The sequence below is a fragment of the Leopardus geoffroyi genome, chromosome E2 (genome assembly GCF_018350155.1).
Source record: "Leopardus geoffroyi isolate Oge1 chromosome E2, O.geoffroyi_Oge1_pat1.0, whole genome shotgun sequence".
NCBI lineage: Eukaryota > Metazoa > Chordata > Mammalia > Carnivora > Felidae > Leopardus > Leopardus geoffroyi.
In genome coordinates, this window is record NC_059335.1 from 44368224 (window position 1) to 44387026 (window position 18803).

The 18803-nt window shown below is 39.4% G+C and overlaps 1 protein-coding gene across 4 annotated transcripts in view; it reads left to right on the forward strand.

The window, feature by feature from the left end:
- Positions 1-18803, forward strand: part of TANGO6 (transport and golgi organization 6 homolog) — a 194204-nt gene that overhangs the window by 78919 nt on the left and 96482 nt on the right. For all 4 annotated transcript variants that reach the window (XR_006702727.1, XM_045443300.1, XM_045443302.1 and 1 more), the window contains one exon: positions 2929-2986. Coding sequence is in view for 3 of the 4 variants with exons in the window: in XM_045443300.1 (XP_045299256.1) it covers positions 2929-2986 (58 nt within the window). In the remaining variant the exon portion in view is untranslated. The remainder of the gene's footprint in view (positions 1-2928; positions 2987-18803) is intronic.

Consider the following 18803-nt stretch of genomic DNA (forward strand, 5'->3'; position numbering starts at 1 on the left):
AGAGGAGGAGAGACAGAGAATCCCAACCAGGCCCTGCACTGTCAGCACAGAGCCCAATGTGGTCCTCGAACTCACGAAACCACAAGATCGTGACCTGAGCTGAAACTGAGAGTTGGACACTTAACCACCTGAGCCACCCAGACGCCCCTGCTCTGGACCACCTTTAGGGAAATTGTAATTGTTCTGAGGAGGCAAGATGTAGACACAGGAAAGACTTAGATAACCACCTGAGACCACTCAGTTGAGCTTGAACAGGAAAGAAAAGGGGAAGGCACAGCATGAGCAAATTCCCAGAGAAGCCACCTGTTTTTTCTGGGCCCCCTTTGTAGGGGAATTGTGCAGAACTGGCTCCCCTCACTCCTGCCTTCTCCCTCCATCACAGTGAAGAGTCTGTTCTGTCCCCGAGAGATGTATGTGGGAGACAATGTATACTTGGTTGGGGATCTTTTCCCTTTTGTGGTAATTTTCCTGACCTCAGTATGGGTTAGAGATTAAGAGCAAAGAGTCTAGAGACTACTGATCCAATCCCAGATCATTTTCATGGACAAGTCACTTAAAATTTCTGAACCTCAATTTCTACATCTGTTTGTTTATTTTTCAAGGGGGAAGGGCAGAGAGAGGGGGAGAATGAGAATCCCAAGCGGGTTCTGTGCTTTCAGTGCACAGCCAGACACAGGGCTGGATCCTGCGAACGTGAGATTGTGACCTGAGGCGAAATCAAGAGTCAGAGGCTTAACCGAATGAGCCACCCATGCACCCCCCCTCAATTTCTACATCTGTAAAGTGAGGGTAATAACAGTAGGACCCACTTTATGTTGAAAGATTTAGGGGCACCTGGACTGGCTCAGTCTGTTGAGCATATAACTCTTGAGCTTGGAGTTGTGAGTTTGAGCCCTATATTGGGTATAAAGATTACTTAAAAAGAAATTCTTTTTTTAAGTTTATTATCTGAGAGAGAGAGAGAGAGAGAGAGCATGACTGAGTGGGCGAGGGGCAGAGACAGAGAGGGAGAGAGAGAGAGAGAGAGAGAGAGAGAGAGAGAGAGAGAGAGAGAGAGAAAGAATCCCAAGCTGTCAGTGTGAAGCCTGACACAGGGTTTGAACTCCCAAACCATGAGATCATGACCTGAGCCAAAATCAAGAGTTAGACGCTTAACCGACCAAGCCACCCAGGCACCCCCAAAATAAAAATAAAATCTGAAAAAAGAAACAAAAGAAAAGAAGGAAAATATTTAAAATTTAAAATAAAATAGTCATGTATGGATACCTAGCTGACTCAGTTGGTAGAGCGGGCAACTCTTGATCTCAGGGTTGTGAATTCAAGCTCCATGTTGGGCATAGAGCTTACTTAAAATGAATGAATGAATGAATGAATGAATGAATACATATATATATATATATATATATATATATATATATATATATGTTGGAATGAATGAGCCTGCTGACACCTTGAAAAAAAAAAGTCTGCGTAAAGCACTAATTATAGAGATAAGCACACAATGAGCATCTAAAAAAGGTTCCCCATCATAATTATCATCTCTTTCATATTCTTTAGCCATTAGACATTAGATTAAGAGTTATAATTCTGATTGAAAACATTTATCTCTAGTCACTGAAGTGTTAGAATCAATAGTATAATAATAATAACCACTGTTTATTGAGCCTGGTCCTATACCTTTCAGACATTGTCTCTAGTCCTCACAACACCTGCAATATTGGTATTATCCCCATTTTAAGATGAGAAAACCAAGGCCTGTTAATGTGCCAAGGATTTGCTGCCATTAAAATATTACTGTAAGCCTCAAATAATGTATCTCCTTTGAGTAATCAATCACCAAAGATATCCCTTCATACACCAAATAGATGGTGAATGCTATGAACATCTTTGGGATTTTCTTGAACTTGTTTAACCTTCATCTTCTGTGCATGATTGGTCAGGTCCTGTCAATTCTTTTTCCAAGAAGTCTGTCAAATACCTCTCTCTCTCTTCTTCTTTATTCCCATGGCCACTACCCTGGATTAAGCTTCCTTTACTCCTTACATGATCCCACCCCTTCCAACCTGGCCCCCTTTCCAATTAAACTAATTTTCGGCTCTCCCTAACATGCTGCAGATGTGGGGACCAGCAGCATCAAGTTGGTATCAAGACTCACTGTGCCCGCGAGCGATGCATCACTAAATGTGGAACAGATACCCCCTTCCTTCCCCTAGACTCCCAAGCAGGAAAAAAATGGGCATATGGCTGCTGTCTTTCTCTGGCCCTCATATTAGGGCCTAAACTTAACATGTCACTGTCTTATCTTCTTCATAAGCTTAAGTACTCTCTGCAGTTGACACCCCAGTGCGTTCCTCAATTGTGAGACAATCTGTTGAAGACAATTTGTAACTAACGTCAACTGAAGTGCCGAAATGTGCAGAACATTTAAAGAAATAAATTAGAACAGATTCAGGGTTATCTCAGTAACATCTCTCTGTCACTTGCATTTCCATATACTTTCTGAATGCAAGGGAAAAGGATGAAATTAGAGCAAATATGCCATCAATTGGACATAACCCCACACTTGGCATCTTGTGTTTCATGACTGGTAGTCTGTCGTGTCACATGTGAGAGTATTGCCCACCATGGCCTGTAGTGGAGCAAACATTGAAGATTCTTCTTCCAGATCTTGGTTTCCATGCCTACTTCTGGTATATACTTGGCCACTTCAAGAAGTATCTCCCTCTAACTGGTACTCTTTTATAACTATTGTAAAAATGGGTCTTCAAACATATACACCGTCTTCCCTACAAGATTCTCAAGTCAGACCAATGTCTGGCTAAGACAAACAAGAAGAAAAGCATTTATTCTTATGAGGCTGCCATAAGGGTCACTTATATCTTGTTTTTTCTTTGCAAATCATATCACTCCTTTATTTTGTGGTTGCAGATATTCTTGGAGAACTTGGAGCATGAAGACACCTTTGTATATCTGTCTGCTATTCAGGGTAAGTTAGTCCTGGTTTAAAGGACTCTGAGTCTGTGGACCAAAGATTGTGGCATATATGTTTGCACAAAATCTCTAAAGTCATGGAACCACAAGACTGCTGGTCCTTTTGTTCATCTCCCTGTCTCCTAGCTAGGACTCAATTTAAGTCATAATAATAATGTTCCTGGATGGTTTCCTAAGGGTTCCAATAGAGCTTCAGTGTCTGATAGTGATGAGGAAGTCTTTGTCATTCTGTAGATTAAAACCCATTTCTTCTCATTCAAGGAAGTAAAGAATGGCTCACGCATGAACTCTCATTACCTTAACCTTTTTGTACCTGACTACTGCTCGTATGCACCATTGCTTTCCCTTTAATTTAAAAGAATTTCAGAATATATACCAATTTTTCATTGAAATGTTTTTTAAACACTTTTTTAAATGTTTATTTTATTTTTGAGAGAGAGAGAGCATGAGCAGGGAAGGGGCAGAGAGAGAGGGAGACACAGAACCCAAGCTGTCAACACAGAGCCCAACACGGGGCTTGAACCCACAAACTATGGGATCATGCCTGAGCCGAAGTCAGACACTTAACTGACTGAGCCACCCAGGTGCCCCTCATTGAAATATTTTTTTGCCATAATTTTATTTCTTCTTTGTGATTCTTTGTTGTTCTCCCCACCTCCATTAATTTGTGGATTCCAAGTCTAGAGAGAGGCTTCTTCAACAGGATGTAGAGAATAGGCATCCTTCCTAGAAGAGTGAGAATCAGAAATGGTGAGAAGATCGGTTATCTTTTTGCTTCTCTTGGCTCCACCAGTGGAGTATAATCGTCAAGAGCTAGGACTCTGGGACAGACCACCTGGGCGCACCTCCATTCCTGTGCTGCTCAGCTATATGGACTTGGGCAAATTACTTGACCCTTTTGGGTTTCAATTTCGTATTTGTAGAAAGAGGGCTAAATAGAAATGTAAAATGGCATAGCTAATTTGGAAAACAGTCTTGCACTTTGTCAAAAAGATAAACTTGACGCAGCATTTCTTCTAGGTATATACTCAAGAGGAATGAAAACTTACGTCCGCACAAAAACTTGTACATGAATGTTCATAGCAGCCGTGTTCATAAAAGCCAAAACATGAACACAATACAAATATCCATCAACTGACAGGTAGATAAAATATACTTTATCCGTACAATGCAATATTAGCCAGTCATTAAAAAAAGGAAGTAGTGAAACATGTTACAGCAGGGATGAACCTTGAAAACATTATAAGTGGAAGAAGTTAGTCCCAAAGGGTGCATAGTGTATGGTTCCCTTATATGAGATGTGCAGAATAGGAAAATGTATAGATCACTAGATAAGTAGTTGCCTAGGGCTGGCAGGAAAGGAGAAAGTATTGGGAGGTAATAGTTGAAGGGTAAGGATTTCTTTTTGGGGTGATGAAAACATTCTAAAATTGATTGTGGTGATTGTTGCACAACTGTGTTCCTACTATATTGTAGGAACCATTGAATTGTATACTTTAAATTGGCAGATTTTATGATATGTGAATTATATCTCAAGCTGTTACCAAAAATAATTAAAACTTCTTAAGGGGAGAAAAGGAATAAAACTGTCAGAGTAAGAAGGTATGATGATTTAAATGTAATGTGGTAGATAGGATCCTGGAACAGAAAAAGGGCATTCAGAAGAAACAGAGAGAATCTGAGGAAATTATGGACTTTGGTTGATAATAAAATGTCATTCTTAGTTTATTAATTGTGACAAATGTACCATGCTAATGCAAAAATTAATAATAGGGGCAAGTGGGTGTGGAATATGAGAATTCTCTGGGCTATCTTCTCCATGATTCTATAAATCTAAAACTATTTTATCATAAAAAGTATATGAAGGGAGATTAATATTAGAATTAAATGAGTTAATACCTTGAAAGTGCCTAGCACATAGTAAGTGTCCAAATAGGTTTAGCTGTTATGCTTTTAGTGTTGTCATCATCATCTTATTACTGCTGCTTCTACTGTTAGATTGCTAGATAATAATGTGGTAATGTATGTAACTTTTCAGATCTAAAGTCTGAGTAGGCAGACTCTATCAGGTAGTTATTGCTATGTAACAAACTGCCCCCACACTCGGTACTTTAAAACATCAATCATTTATTATCACTCACACATCTGTAGACCGATAGGGTTCAGCTGATCTAGGACAGGCTTGGCTAGATGGTTCTAGGGGCAGGCTGTGGCAGCTTTGCTGTGCCCGTTCTTGGTCACCCCTGGCCCAGTGGCCTCCCAGTGGCCTCCACACCCCTGGCCCATGGCAGAAGTGTAAGAGAACAAGAACAAACTTGAGAGGCCTTGTTAGGTCTAAGGTTGGAACCTGCATCCTATCACTTCTCCCTCAATTTGACGGCTACACTAAGTCAATGTGGCCCAACCCAAAAGTCAAGAGGGAGAGAAATACACTGGTTCCCTTCAGTGGGATAAGCTGCCAGGTCACAGAGCAAAGAGCATGAATGCAGGGAAAGGTGGAAAATTGAAGCCAGTTATGAAGTTTTCAGAGCCTTGGAATTCATTCTTTATTCAGCAAACATTTATTGTGCGCCTGCTATATACGAAACACTATAACAGTGAGTTGTCATGACTAGGTTAAAAAGCAAAAAGAAAATTCTTCCAAGGAGACAGAACAACCACCCAAAGAGGTCAAACAGGTGAGAGCAGAAGCCAAAAGAGTAGACGGTGTCAAGAGAGAAGGTAACTATCTACAGGTCAATGGGCAAGAAGGCTCAGAATTAAGATAAGCCTGGGGCTCAGGAAGTCACATGACGATGAATGGTAATTATGGAAATAGTAAATCAATGAAGCAGGAACCTCAAATACCTATAGTTAATAAGTCTCAGAAAATAAGTCATTCAGTACTTTTCTCAAGGAGCTGTAATACTGTTGTTTCTTGATTTTTTTTTTTTTTTTTTTTTTTTTTTTTAGGACGGGTTTTGGGGGGAAGAGGAGGTATGTCATTCTTACGGGGCAACATTGCTGTTTGGAGTAAGCTTCTTGGCTGATTAATCCATTGAGCTCATTAGCCTCTAGGGTCTGCTATAAAAATCACAACTGTTGGTTTTATGTTTGTTTTTAGTAATTTTAATTGGTGTGCTAATCAGTTAGTAGCTAATTTGGTGATGAAGAACATGGGAGGTAGAGGTGTAATTTCTGTTCTCAGCTCCCCACAATGGACAAGTTTGAATTAATTGATGTTTTGGTGTTTGTAACATGCATTTAACGGCCAAGGCCTTAGGTGAATTTCCCATTAAGAAAAGAAAGAGCTGAATTTTCCCACCTGCATTGCCAATGCCTTTTGCCTACATACAAAGCACTCCAGGAACCAAGCCATTCTGGATTCCCAGTCAGACAAGACTAGCCCCCTTGTAAACATGCAGTACAAGGGGTGTGTGGCTGTGGTTTGAGTAGCATTTCGTTGTGGGGAGTGTGTGTGTGTGTGTGTGTGTGTGTGTGTGTGTGCGCGCGCACGTGTGTGTACACGCACTTGCCCACGTCCACATCCATGTCTTTAAGTTTTCCTTTTCTAACCTGCCTAAATGTCTCCATGTGAAAATTACAATCTTTCTTTTGCTTAATTTGTTGGTAAGTTGTATTTCTTTTGTAATTTTTCACCAACTGTGCAGTCTGAGCACAGAGCAGAGGGGAATTAAACTTCTTCATTCAACAGATCCTTATTGATGCCTGATGTAAGAACTATTGGTGTGTGTATTATCTGTCCATCACAACAGTCTGAGAACTAAATTCCCTATGAGTTAAAGTTTAATTTTATGAAAGACGGTCTGCCTCTCCTTGTGGTGCTACTGAGAAAGTCATGGTTGATGATTCTCACAGCAGCTGCTCCCAGGTGGTACTTAGTAGCGAGTTGTTCAGGCAGAGAATTAGATACCAAGTTGCTGCGTTGGAGTTGCAATCCAGCCTTAGTAAGTAGAAGAGCTAATCTTAGACTGTGGCCATTAAGTGTCTTTCCTTTTTGGATTCCTTGTATGTATATATATATATATATATATATATATATATATATATATGTAATTTTTTTAAATTCTTTGGTATATCATTATTAATTGCACAAATTAATGCATTCTCATTGTTTTAAAACATTTAATTGACCAGGAAATATATAAGGCAAAAAGTGGGAGTCCTTTTTTCCAAAATAGGAGTTAAAATATGTCCTTGAGGGTCCCATAATATTTGGAGTATTTTTCACACTTCAGTTCAATAATGTTCAATAGATGTTCAATAATGAATATGATAAATAAGTGATATTCTTCAAGGAAGATATTATAGACAAGTTATTTATCACACTGTGGATCTGCTCACGTATTCTCTCAGTCGCTTTGAATTATTTAAAGGACATTTTGAAAGCAACCAGTGACAGATGCATTTCAGAGATCCAACTGATCCCTGTCGGTGTCAGAAAGATCTTTGGGTAAAACTACCAGACTCACTGAAAAAGAAAAAGGAAAAAAAAAAAAAAAAGACACACAAAAACCCTAGGCTCTGAGCCAAGCATGGGAGGTGAAGGTGTACCCGTGTGTGTAGTGAGACAACCTGGATATCCTGACATGCCCAAACAGATCTCACTAACTCTTCTACCCTCTTTCTCTCAGAGAACAATTTTCATTTCTGGCAAAAAGAGACAAGGGGAGGGAGACCAAAAGGCCGGGAAGCTGGGTGGGTGGTTGGGGGGAGAGGTGGAAAGAAATTGTTTTTACTGAGTTTCGAACTGAGCGGGATTACAAGTCTTAACTTGTCAGAGGCCGAACTCCCTACCTTATTCTCAGATTTCTACGTCAAGTGAAGTAAGTTGGGAAACCATTAGCAGAGCATAATTCTATCCATTGAAGGACCATCTAATTGGATCTGGCATTGAAATTTGGAATGCAGTTTCTGTGAAGTTTATCATCTCCATTTATGTCCTCGAAATGGGAAGATTGCTTTTATGTCCTGTCCTGTCCACCTAGTTAACAAATGAGCCTTTAACAAATAGTCTGTCATATATGCTGTCTGGGTAAATTCTTAAAGTAGTTCTAGGTAGTAGATTATCCCTGCTTTTCAAACTTTTTTTTGGAGATGTAATTTATACACCTAAATTCACCAATTTAAAATGTTCAATGTTTTTATTATATTTAGAGAGTTGCACAACTATCACTACCAGAATTAGATACAGTTCTACAACTTTTTCATCATCTCAAGAAGAGACTCCATATCCATTATTAGTGAATTTCCATTCCTACTTCCCCTAGCCCCTGAGAAGCACTCAACTACTTTTCATCTCTGTGGATTTGCCTGTTGGAGATGTTACATGTAAATGGAGTCACACATTGTATGGTCTTGTGTCTGGCTCCTTTCGCTTAGAATAATGTTTTTGAGGTTCATCCATGTTGTGGCGTGGATTGGTACATATTCCTTTTTATGGCTGAATAATGTTCCACCATACAGATTAACCACATTTTGTTTGTCCATTCATAAGTTGATGTCATATTTCGGTTGCTTTTACTTTCCAGCTTTTATGAATAACAAACACTGTTATGAACATTTATGTACAAGTTTTTGTGTGGACATATGATTTCATTTCTCCTAGGTTTATACTTAGAATCGCTGGGTCATATAGTAACTCGACGTTTAACATTTTGAGGAATTGCTACACTGTTTTCCAAAGTGTCTGCACCATTTTACTTTCCCATCAGAGATTTAGGAGGGTTCCAATTTTTCTACATACTCACCAATATTTGTCATTGTCTGTCTTTTTAATTACAGCCATCTTAGTTATGTGTGAAGTGGTATCTTATTGTGGTTTTGATTTGCATTTCCCTAATGGCTGATGAAGTTGAGCATCTTTTTATGAGCTTGTTATTCATTTCTTTCTTTTTTTTTAATTTTTAAATGTTTATTTAATTTTGAGAGAGAGAGCATGAGTGGGGGAAGAGCAGAGAGAGAGGGAGACGTAGAATCTGAAGCAGGCTTCAGCTGTCAGCACAGAGCCCAATGCGGGGCTCGAACCCACAAACTGTGAGATCATGACCTGAGCCAAAGTAGGACACTTAACCGACTGAGCCACTCAGGTGTCCCTTGTTGTACATTCTTTATCTTCTTTGGAGAAATGTCTGAATAGATTCTTTGCCCATATTTAACTGATATAGTTTGTCTTTTTATTATTGAGTTATAAGAGTTCTTTATATATTCTGGAAACATGTTCTTTATTAAATGTATGAATTGTAGATATTTTTTGCCATTCTGTGGGTTGTCTTTTCTCTTAATAATGGTGTCATTTGAAGCACAAAACTGTTTATTCTTGATAAAGTCCAACTTACCAGTTTTTCTCTTTATTGCTTGCATTTTTGGTGTCATTTCTAAGAAATCACTGCCTAACCCAAGATAATGAAGATCTACTTCTGTGTTTTCTTCATGAGTTTTATAGTTTTCACAATTACATTTAGGTCTACCATCCATCTTGAGTTAATTTTGTGGTATGAAGAGACATAATCCCATTTTATAGCTAAACACTCTGAGACTTAGATAGCTTAAGTCTTTTTTCTAAGATTACTTAGCAAGCAATTTGAACCTTGTTCATGGCTTCCAAATCTTCTAAAAACCTTCCAAAAAATGTTTTTTTTCCCTTCAGTACACTTGGTTACTTCTTTAGAACTTTTTAAATAATGGTAGAAATTGGCTCTATTGTTGTGCTTTTTAAGATTAAAAACAGGGGCACCTGGATGGTTCAGTCAGTTAAGCATCTGACTTCGTTCAGCTCAGGTCATGATCTCACAGTTGGTGGGTTTGAGCCCTGTATCAGGCTCTTTGCTGTTAGTGCAGAGCCTGCTTTGGATCCTTGGTGTCTCTCTCTCTCTCTCTCTTTCTCTCTGTGCCCCTCTCCTGTGTGCACTCTCCCTTTTAAAAATAAATAAACTTAAAAAAAAAACAGATATTATGATTATTGACAGTATTTATTATAATTGAATAATGCTTGGGGCACCTGGCTCAGGTCATGATCTCATGGTTTCGTGAGTTTGAGCCCTGCATCGGGCTCTGTGCTGATGGCACGGAGCCTGCTTGGGATTGTCTCTCTCCCACTCTCTCTGCCCCTCCCCCACTCACGCTGTCTTTGTCTCTCTCAAAAATAAATAAACTTTAAAAAATTGAATAATGTTTAATCATCTAGAAACCTTTGATTCTGTCAACAATCCCAAAATATAATAAAAGCAGATATGATCATCCTTTTATAAATGAATAATTGACTTTCCTGTAGTCACAAAAGTTGGGAGGGTGGCGGAGACCCATTTCCCAGGAATTCCCAGTCTACCGTACCTTATCTTACTGCAGCCCCAGTGATATAATTTATAATGCCTTCTCTCTCTCCCTTCCTCCATTTACAGGTTGCATTTCAAAGCCCAGAACACTTGAGTTTTACATTAGCCTCATTTTTCAAATATCTGTCCTGTGGTTTCCTCTATCAATTGAGGATTGAAACATTCAGATTTGCATCAGAATATTTAGCAGTTTAGCACTTTTACCTGTAAGTAAAAGGTGTACTGGCTACTTCAAGGGTTAGTTATTTTCACTCCCTAAGATTGCCTTGGATAATTGCCATATAAGAGAAATGGAAGTAAATATTATAGAAGTTACCACTTACTAGTGTCTCTTATGTGCCAGTCACAGCAACCTTGCAAGTTACATATTACCCCTATTTTACAAACGAGTGAACTGAGACTCAAAAAGATGAAGAAACTGGCCCGAAGTAACACAGATACTAAGTGTCAACATCAGAATTTGAGTCTGGCTCTGAGAACTATGCTGTTGCCACAGGGAAAAATGATTAATCCAAGGAAGCACACTGTTCTCATGCCCAGGTACAAGGGCTGAGTTCCCAGGTGGTCCTAGGTATAGAAGTGGGCCTGCTTATAGGAAATGGTTTCACTATAAATCAACCCTTCCTGTAACAATGTGCTGAACTTATGTTCGCGCGCACGTGTGTGTGCGTGCGTGTGTGTGTGTGTGTGTGGCTTTGCCCATTTGGCAATGGGTACAGTATTATTGTTAAGCATTCTTTATGTGTATCTTTGAAATTCATCTTCCATTAGTGGAATCTGAGTGTGTGACCTCACACTGCCTACCTTTCTTCCTGCTGATGGTCATGACTGTTTCATCACTGTATCATCAGAGATTGTGGGTCAGGTAAACATGTAGCTTTCTGTACAGAACTTTGGACATTTGTTGCTTTTCTGACTCCAGTGAGTGACATTTAAAAATAACTTCCTTTAAAATGATATAAATTATGAGGCTGTGGAGAAATCGGAACCCTCATACACGGCTGGTGGAAACTGTAAAATAGTACAGCTGCTCTGGAAAGCAGTCTGGCAGCTCTCAAAAAGTCAAACATAGTTACCATATGACCCACCAATTCCACTTCTAGATACATACCCAAGAGAAATGAAAACATATGTCTGTATAAAAGCTTATATATGAATGCTCATCGCAGCATTATTCATACTAGCCAAAAAGTAGAAACAGCCTAAATATTCATCACCTGCTGAATGGATAAATAAAATGTGGTATATCTTACATAATGAAGTATTATTTGGCAATAAAAAGGAATAAGGTACTGATTCACACTACAAATGGATGAACTTTGAAAACCTGCTAAGTGAAAGAAGCTCAACACATAAGGCCACACATTGTATGATTCCATTTATATGAAACACCCAGAATGGACAAATCCACAGAGATAGAAAACCTAGATTAGTGGTTGCCAGAGGGTGGGGAAGAGAGGGGTAAGGGGAGTGACTGATAATGGATACGAGTGATGAAAATGTTTTGGAATTAGCTATTGGTGATCATTGCACAACCTTTTATATATACTAAAAATCACTGAATTCTGCACTTTAAAAAATAAAATAATAAACTTAAAAAATTCAGAATAGTATGGGGCACCTGGGTGGCTCAGTTGGTTAAAGCATCCGACTTCAGCTCAGGTCATGATCTCACAGCTCGTGAGTTCGAGCCCCGTGTTGCACTCTGTGCTGACAGCTCGGAGCCTGGAGCCTGCTTTAGATTCTATGGCTCCCTCTCTCTCTGCCCCTCCCTTGCTCGCGCTCTGACTCTTGCTCTCTCTCTCTCTCTCCCTGTCAAAAATAAATATTTTTTAAAAATTTTAATAAAAAAAATTCAGAACAGTAGTTTTCATGGAGCTTCTTGGACTCTGAAGGGTGGATGGACAAGGTTGAGAAATGTGGGAGTAGAGTGAGGGAGTCAAGCCTGAAGGAAAAGTAGAGGCAGGAGGGTGTCAAGAGGGGGGTGAGTATAGAATATCCAATGGAATAAAGACAGACTCTTCAGTAAATGGTGCTGGGAAAACTGGACAGTGACATGCAGAAAAATGAACCTGGACCACTTTCTTACACCATACACAAAAATAAACTCAAAATGGATGAAAGACCTAAACATAAGACAGGAAGCCATTAAAATCCTAGAGGAGAAAGCAGGCAACAACCTCTTTGACCTCAGCCGCAGCAACTTCTTACTTAACATGTCTCTGGAGGCAAGGGAAACAAAAGCAAAAATGAACTATTGGGACCTCATCAAAACAAAAAGCTTCTGCACAAGTGAAGGAAACAGTCAGCAAAACTAAAAGGCTACCAACAGAATGGGAGAAGATATTTGCAAATGACATGTCAGATAAAGGGCTAGTGTCCAAAATCTATAAAGAACTTATCAAACCCAACACCCAAAAACAAATAATCCAGTGAAGAAATGGGCAAAAGACATGAATAGACACTTCTCCAAAGAAGACATCCAGATGGCTACCTGACACATAAAAAAATGCTCAACATCACTCATCATCAGGGAAATACAAATTAAAACCACAATGAGATACCACCTCACACCTGTCAGAATGGGTAACATTAACAGCTCGGGCAACCACAGATGTTGGTGAGGGTGCAGAGAAAGCCGTTACCAGGCCAACCAGTGAGTGATGGAGACTGGAATCAACTCCAGAGCCAAATTCTACCTGTCTCTACTCCCCTTCTCTCTCCATTCCCTTTTTTTTTTTTTTTTTAATTTTCTTTTTTATTTTTTAAAATTTACATCCAAATTAGTATATAGTGCAACAATGATTTCAGGAGTAGATTCCTTACTGCCCCTTACCCATTTAGCCCATCCGCCCTCCCACAACCCCTTCAGTAACCCTCAGTTTGTTCTCCACATTTGAGTCTCTTACGTTTTGTCCCCCTCCCTGTTTTTATATTTTTTTTGTTTCCCTTCCCTTATGTTCATCTGTTTTGTCTCTTAAAGTCCTCAAATGAGTGAAGTCATATGATTTTTGTCTTTCTCTGACTAATTTCACTTAGCATAATACCCTCCAGTTCCATCCACGTAGTTGCAAATGGCAAGATCTCATTCTTTTGATTGCCGAGTCATACTCCATTGTATATCTATATACCACATCTTCTTTATCCATTCATCCATTGATGGACATTTGGGCTGTTTCCATACTTTGGCTATTGTTGATAGTGCTGCTATAAACATGGGGGTGCATATGTCCCTTCAAAACAGCACACCTGTATCCTGTGGATAAATGCCTAGTAGTGCAATTCCTGGGTCATAGGGTAGTTCTATTTTTAGTTTTTTGAGGAACCTCCATACTATTTTCCAGAGTAGCTGCACCAGCTTGCATTCCCACCAACAATGCAAAAGAGATCCTCTTTCTCCGCATCCTCGCCAACATCTGTGATTGCCCGAATTGTTAATGTTAGCCATTCTGGCAGGTGTAAGGTGGTATCTCATTGTGGTTTTGATTTGTATTTCCCTGATTATGAGTGATGTTGAGCATTTTTTCTCGTGTCGGTCGGCCATCTGGATGTCTTCCTTGGAGAAGTGTCTATTCATGTCTTTTGCCCATTTCTTCACTGGATTGTTTGTTTTTTGGGTGTTGAGTTTGATAAGTTCTTTATAGTTTCCATTCCATTTTCTGACCTTTCTTAAATCATCACGGCCTCTGCTCTCGCAGACAGTGAATTAAGCCATGGGACCAGTGGATCTTGACATTTTCAGCTGAGCAAGTAAATACTTCTTAATTTCTTGGTTTTCAGGGTTCATTTCAAATGTTTTACCTCCTATTCATGTAAGCCAGTGGTCACAAAGGTAGAATTCACTACCAAGAAGGCAGTAGTGAGACACCTTGGGATAAAGACTCAGTTGTTTCGATGTCTACTTTACAAGCTATTAAGAAGGTGAAAGTACCTTCTCTGCAGAACAGCTGTTTCAATTTTGCCCTAGAGCCACCCTGTCTTTAGTAAAGTTGGAATTTGAAGGCGAGTTAAAGAGGATAAAACAGTGATAGAACTCACAAGTAAAATAGCGAGTTCCTCTTTAGGTTTCTGTTTAAGTATGATATTACTTGACTCTCTAAGGAATCCATGTGTTTTACTAGAACTGCTTTGAGGTAGTGGCTAGAGAGGTACCCTGCCCTTGCTTTTCTCTCCCAAACTAAATAGCAGACAGCCTATGTTACCCTTTATTTCAAATACAAATTAAAATTCCTAATCTCACCAGATGTGATTAAAATGATCCTTGAAACTGTTCACACACTTAATAAGCCCAATTATATTTTTTTATTAACCCTGACATAGTTCCTTTTGTTGCTGAGTCATAAGTTTAACATTTTTAACTGATTGAAGCATCAGTTTATCCTTCTTTGGTCACGTCAAGATCTTGGGCGGTGGTGGAAAAAGTGCGCTTAAATGGTATCTGTAGAGTTTTGGCAACTCATCATTAGATTCTTACATTGGACCTTTGTACTCAGTTTTCCTGGCCTTATGGCCTGTCTGCTGGCCATAAGGCCAGCTTGAAGACGCTGGAAGGTTGGGAATGAATTGAACCTCAGGAATGGATCACAGGCACTGAGCTACAGAGACCTAATTAGGTCATCCCTCCTGTCCACCTGCCAAGGCATGATTGCTAAAGTTTGCTTTCTGAGGAGAAGTCTGTTTTAGAAGCAGGTTTGCACTTGATGTCCAACTTTTTTTTTTTTTTTATGTTTATTTATTTTTGAGAGAGAAACAGCATGAGCAGGGGAGGGACAGAGAGAGAGGGAGACACAGAATCGAAAGCAGCTCCAGGCTCTGAGCTGTCAGCACAGAGCCTGAAGTGGGGCTGAACTCACAAACTGCGAGATCATGACCTGAGCCGAAGTTGGACACTCAACTGACTGAGCCACCCAGGCGCCCTGAAGTCCAACTTCTATTTTCCATTATTGGTAGCCTGACTTTATTTTTTATTTTTATTTTTTTCAATATATGAAATTTATTGTCAGATTGGTTTCCATACAACACCCAGTGCTCATCCCAAAAGGTGCCCTCCTCAATACCCATCGCCCACCCTCCCCTCCCTCCCACCCCCCATCAACCCTCAGTTTGTTCTCAGTTTTTAACAGTCTCTTATGCTTTGGCTCTCTCCCACTCTAACCTCTTTTTTTTTTTTTTCTCTTCCCCTCCCCCATGGGTTTCTGTTAAGTTTCTCAAGATCCACATAAGAGTGAAACCATATGGTATCTGTCTTTCTCTGTATTAGCCTGACTTTAGATAAGGGCAGAAATAATTGTAAAATATCTTTGGCCATTGATTTTTTTTTCTTAATGGTTTAAAACGTTTATTCATTCATTCATAAAGATTTATCGAGTATCTACCATGTGCAAAGGCACTGTGCTCGGTACATTGCTAAAAAAAATCATTCCCTCCCTTCAATGAATTTACATTTGATGCAGGGAGGAGATGGTGGGGGCAAGTAGTAATCTAGTAATCACATGAACAAATGTGAAATGTGGCTTTGACAGGTGCTATGGAGAAAAATTACATGGTGATATGAGAGCCTGCGTTAGGGACATTTTACTGACAGAGAGGGGGAGGGAAAAATGACCCATAAGCTGAGATATGGGGGATGATTATGAATGAATCTAGTAAAGGAGGGAGGAAAGAGTGTTCCAGACTGAAGGAACAGCAAAGCCACGGTACTGTGGCAGGGAGGAGCCTGTAGACAGTGAGGACCGCATGGACGCCTGTGTTCTACAGGACCCTAGGGTCAGTGAAGGAGGTAGCACCAGTCAGCCCCACTGTAACTAGAAGACTCTGCTTTTTTCTCTTTCATTGAGTCTCCTCTAAAGATTTCGTGTGAAAACCAGGTTCTGCTTTTAAAACAACAGCAAATCTCTATTTCTACAAGTCTCTGAATTCAGTTTCAACATTTAGCCTTTATCCATTATGAAAAACATCCTAATTGCAGATGAAAAAGATAAAGCCATAAAGAGTTATTTGTGGCCAGTGGTTTTCAAATAATTTTTTTTTTTAGCAGTGGGATCCATTTTCCAAGTGAGATCTAATGTGGTGTCAAAGTCGAGTGATCTTTATTTTCTTCTTCGTGCCTTTTTTTTTTCTTATTTTTTCACACTCTATTAGTATGAACATTTATTGCTTTTATAATCAGAAGATAATATTTTTAAATTATGTGGCTGTTTAGGAAAACAGTCGTTTCATGATAGCAAGGTTCAGGGACTAGCACAAATCGAGACAGATGGCTCCCTCTGTTGTAGTACCCCCTGTTGACCTTTTCACAACTAGGAATTACTAAGGCACAGGGTGACCATGGCTTTTTCACCATGAAATGGCATGATGACAGCAGAAACCTTACTGACAAACAGATGTTTTTCCCAAGTGGGGCTTTTGTTAATGAAATGGTTGCTTAGAAACCAGACCGTAATAGTAACTTTCCTATATTTAGTTTATAAAGTGGTTCAGTTTGGAAAATTATTAAGTCAGAGAATACTAATCTGATAAAATTGAGTATGTTCATTATCTCTTGTCTTGTAATTCAGCAACCAAATAGTTAAGTCAGCAGCAAAATTCCACCCGGATGTGTCTGTCCAGATGCTGTTTGTGACAAGGACATACAAGGAAAATGACAGCTCATAAAGCACCCTGCTCTGCTCTTAACTGTGATTCTCTGGTGGCACAGCATGTTTGATCTTTCAGCAGTATGTATCAGGAGCTGTGACATGGAACACTTATTAGGTTGCTGAGAGGATCAGTTAGGTCAGTGGGTCAAAGATTGTAAAATGTGAAGATAACTCCAAATTAAGCTCTGAGACAGCCCCTTAAAGGAGGGGCTCGGTAGTGAAGTTTTTTTTTTTTTTTTTTTTTTTAGGATACCAGAATTTATAACTGGAATATCTGATATGCTAACCATTACTAATAACAAAGAAACCTCAGCATGTACCCCATTTGTCAGATGAATTAAAACATTAAATCTTAAATTTAGTCCAGGCAAAATCTAGGAGAAAATACATTTCTGTGTTCCATTTCTGATGATGATGAGACAGCTCAGCTGAAAACAACTATTATGCAGGATAACATATTTAAAACACTTAAAAAGCTAAAAAGTATTAGAGGGCTAACAAGAAAACAGAGACTTCCCAAACCAACATCTTAAGTCAAAATCCTGAAAGGTAAACTGACGACTGTAAGAACCTGCATTTGACCTGCGGGCATTTGATGAAATTAAGCTGTGAGTTTCAAAGCTTTGAAGGGCAAGTTGCAGACATGAAAGCCCAAATCCAACCTGAAGTGGGGAGTCGAATAGAAGACCTCCAACTTTATGCTTAGACTCCAAATAAATACACCTTCAGGTGGATGAGAAGGGCCTGGGAAGGCATCGTCGTGGCACTAAGCAGAGCAGTAAGGAAAGAAAACCTGTCCCTGTGAGGTTGTAATCACTGAATGGGCTACCTCTTCTGCAGATTTGCATTATGGGATTCCACAAATTTCAAGCAGGGAATCAGAGCTTAAAATGTCTACATTGGTAATGTCTTTGGATATCTTTCAGAAACAAAACTGTGTCTCCTGTGGAGGAAAGCACCTTTATCCTAGACCCCAAAGAACCCTCCCAATAAGTTTTACTTTTTACTTTTTATTTTTAATTAATTATTTTTTTTTAACTTTATTTATTTTTGAGGCAGAGAGAGACAGAGCATGAATGGGGGAGGGTCAGAGAGAGACGGAGACACAGAATCTGAAACAGGCTCCAGGCTCTGAGCGGTCAGCACAGAGCCTGACGCGGGGCTTGAACTCACGAACCGCGAGACCATGACCTGAGCCGAAGTCTGACACTTAACCGACTGAGCCACCCAGGTGCCCCTATTTTTAATTTTTTAATAATAAAATTGTTTTTATGGTAATATATATAACATAAAATTTGCTATTTTAACCATATTTATTCACAATGTTGTGTCATAGCTATCTGTTTCTAAAAGATTTTCATCACCCCAAATCCTGTAGCCATTAAGTAATAACTCTCCATTCCCTTCACCCATAATAATTATTTAATTAATAATTATTTTACATTTCATTATGAATAATAAGTAGTATGTAGTCACAAAATACCCAAGCACAAGGAAACAAGGTCCCAAGAAGATTTTAGATATTAGAATTGTCACAGGTAAATTATGAATTGACCACGCTTAGTATATTAAAATAAATGCAAGATAAGCTTGAAAATAACTTCACAGAGTGGAAACAATCAAACTGATATAGCAGATTTTGAAAAAGACAAATAGAATGTCTAAAAATAAAAAGAATAAGTAGGGGCGCCTGGGTTGCTCAGTCGGTTGGGTTTCTGACTTCGCTCAAGTCATGATCTCAGTTTGTGGGTTCAAGCCCCGCGTCTGGCTCTGTACTGACGCTCAGAGCCTGGAGCCTGCTTCAGATTCTGTGTCTCCCTCTCTCTCTCTGCCCCTCCCC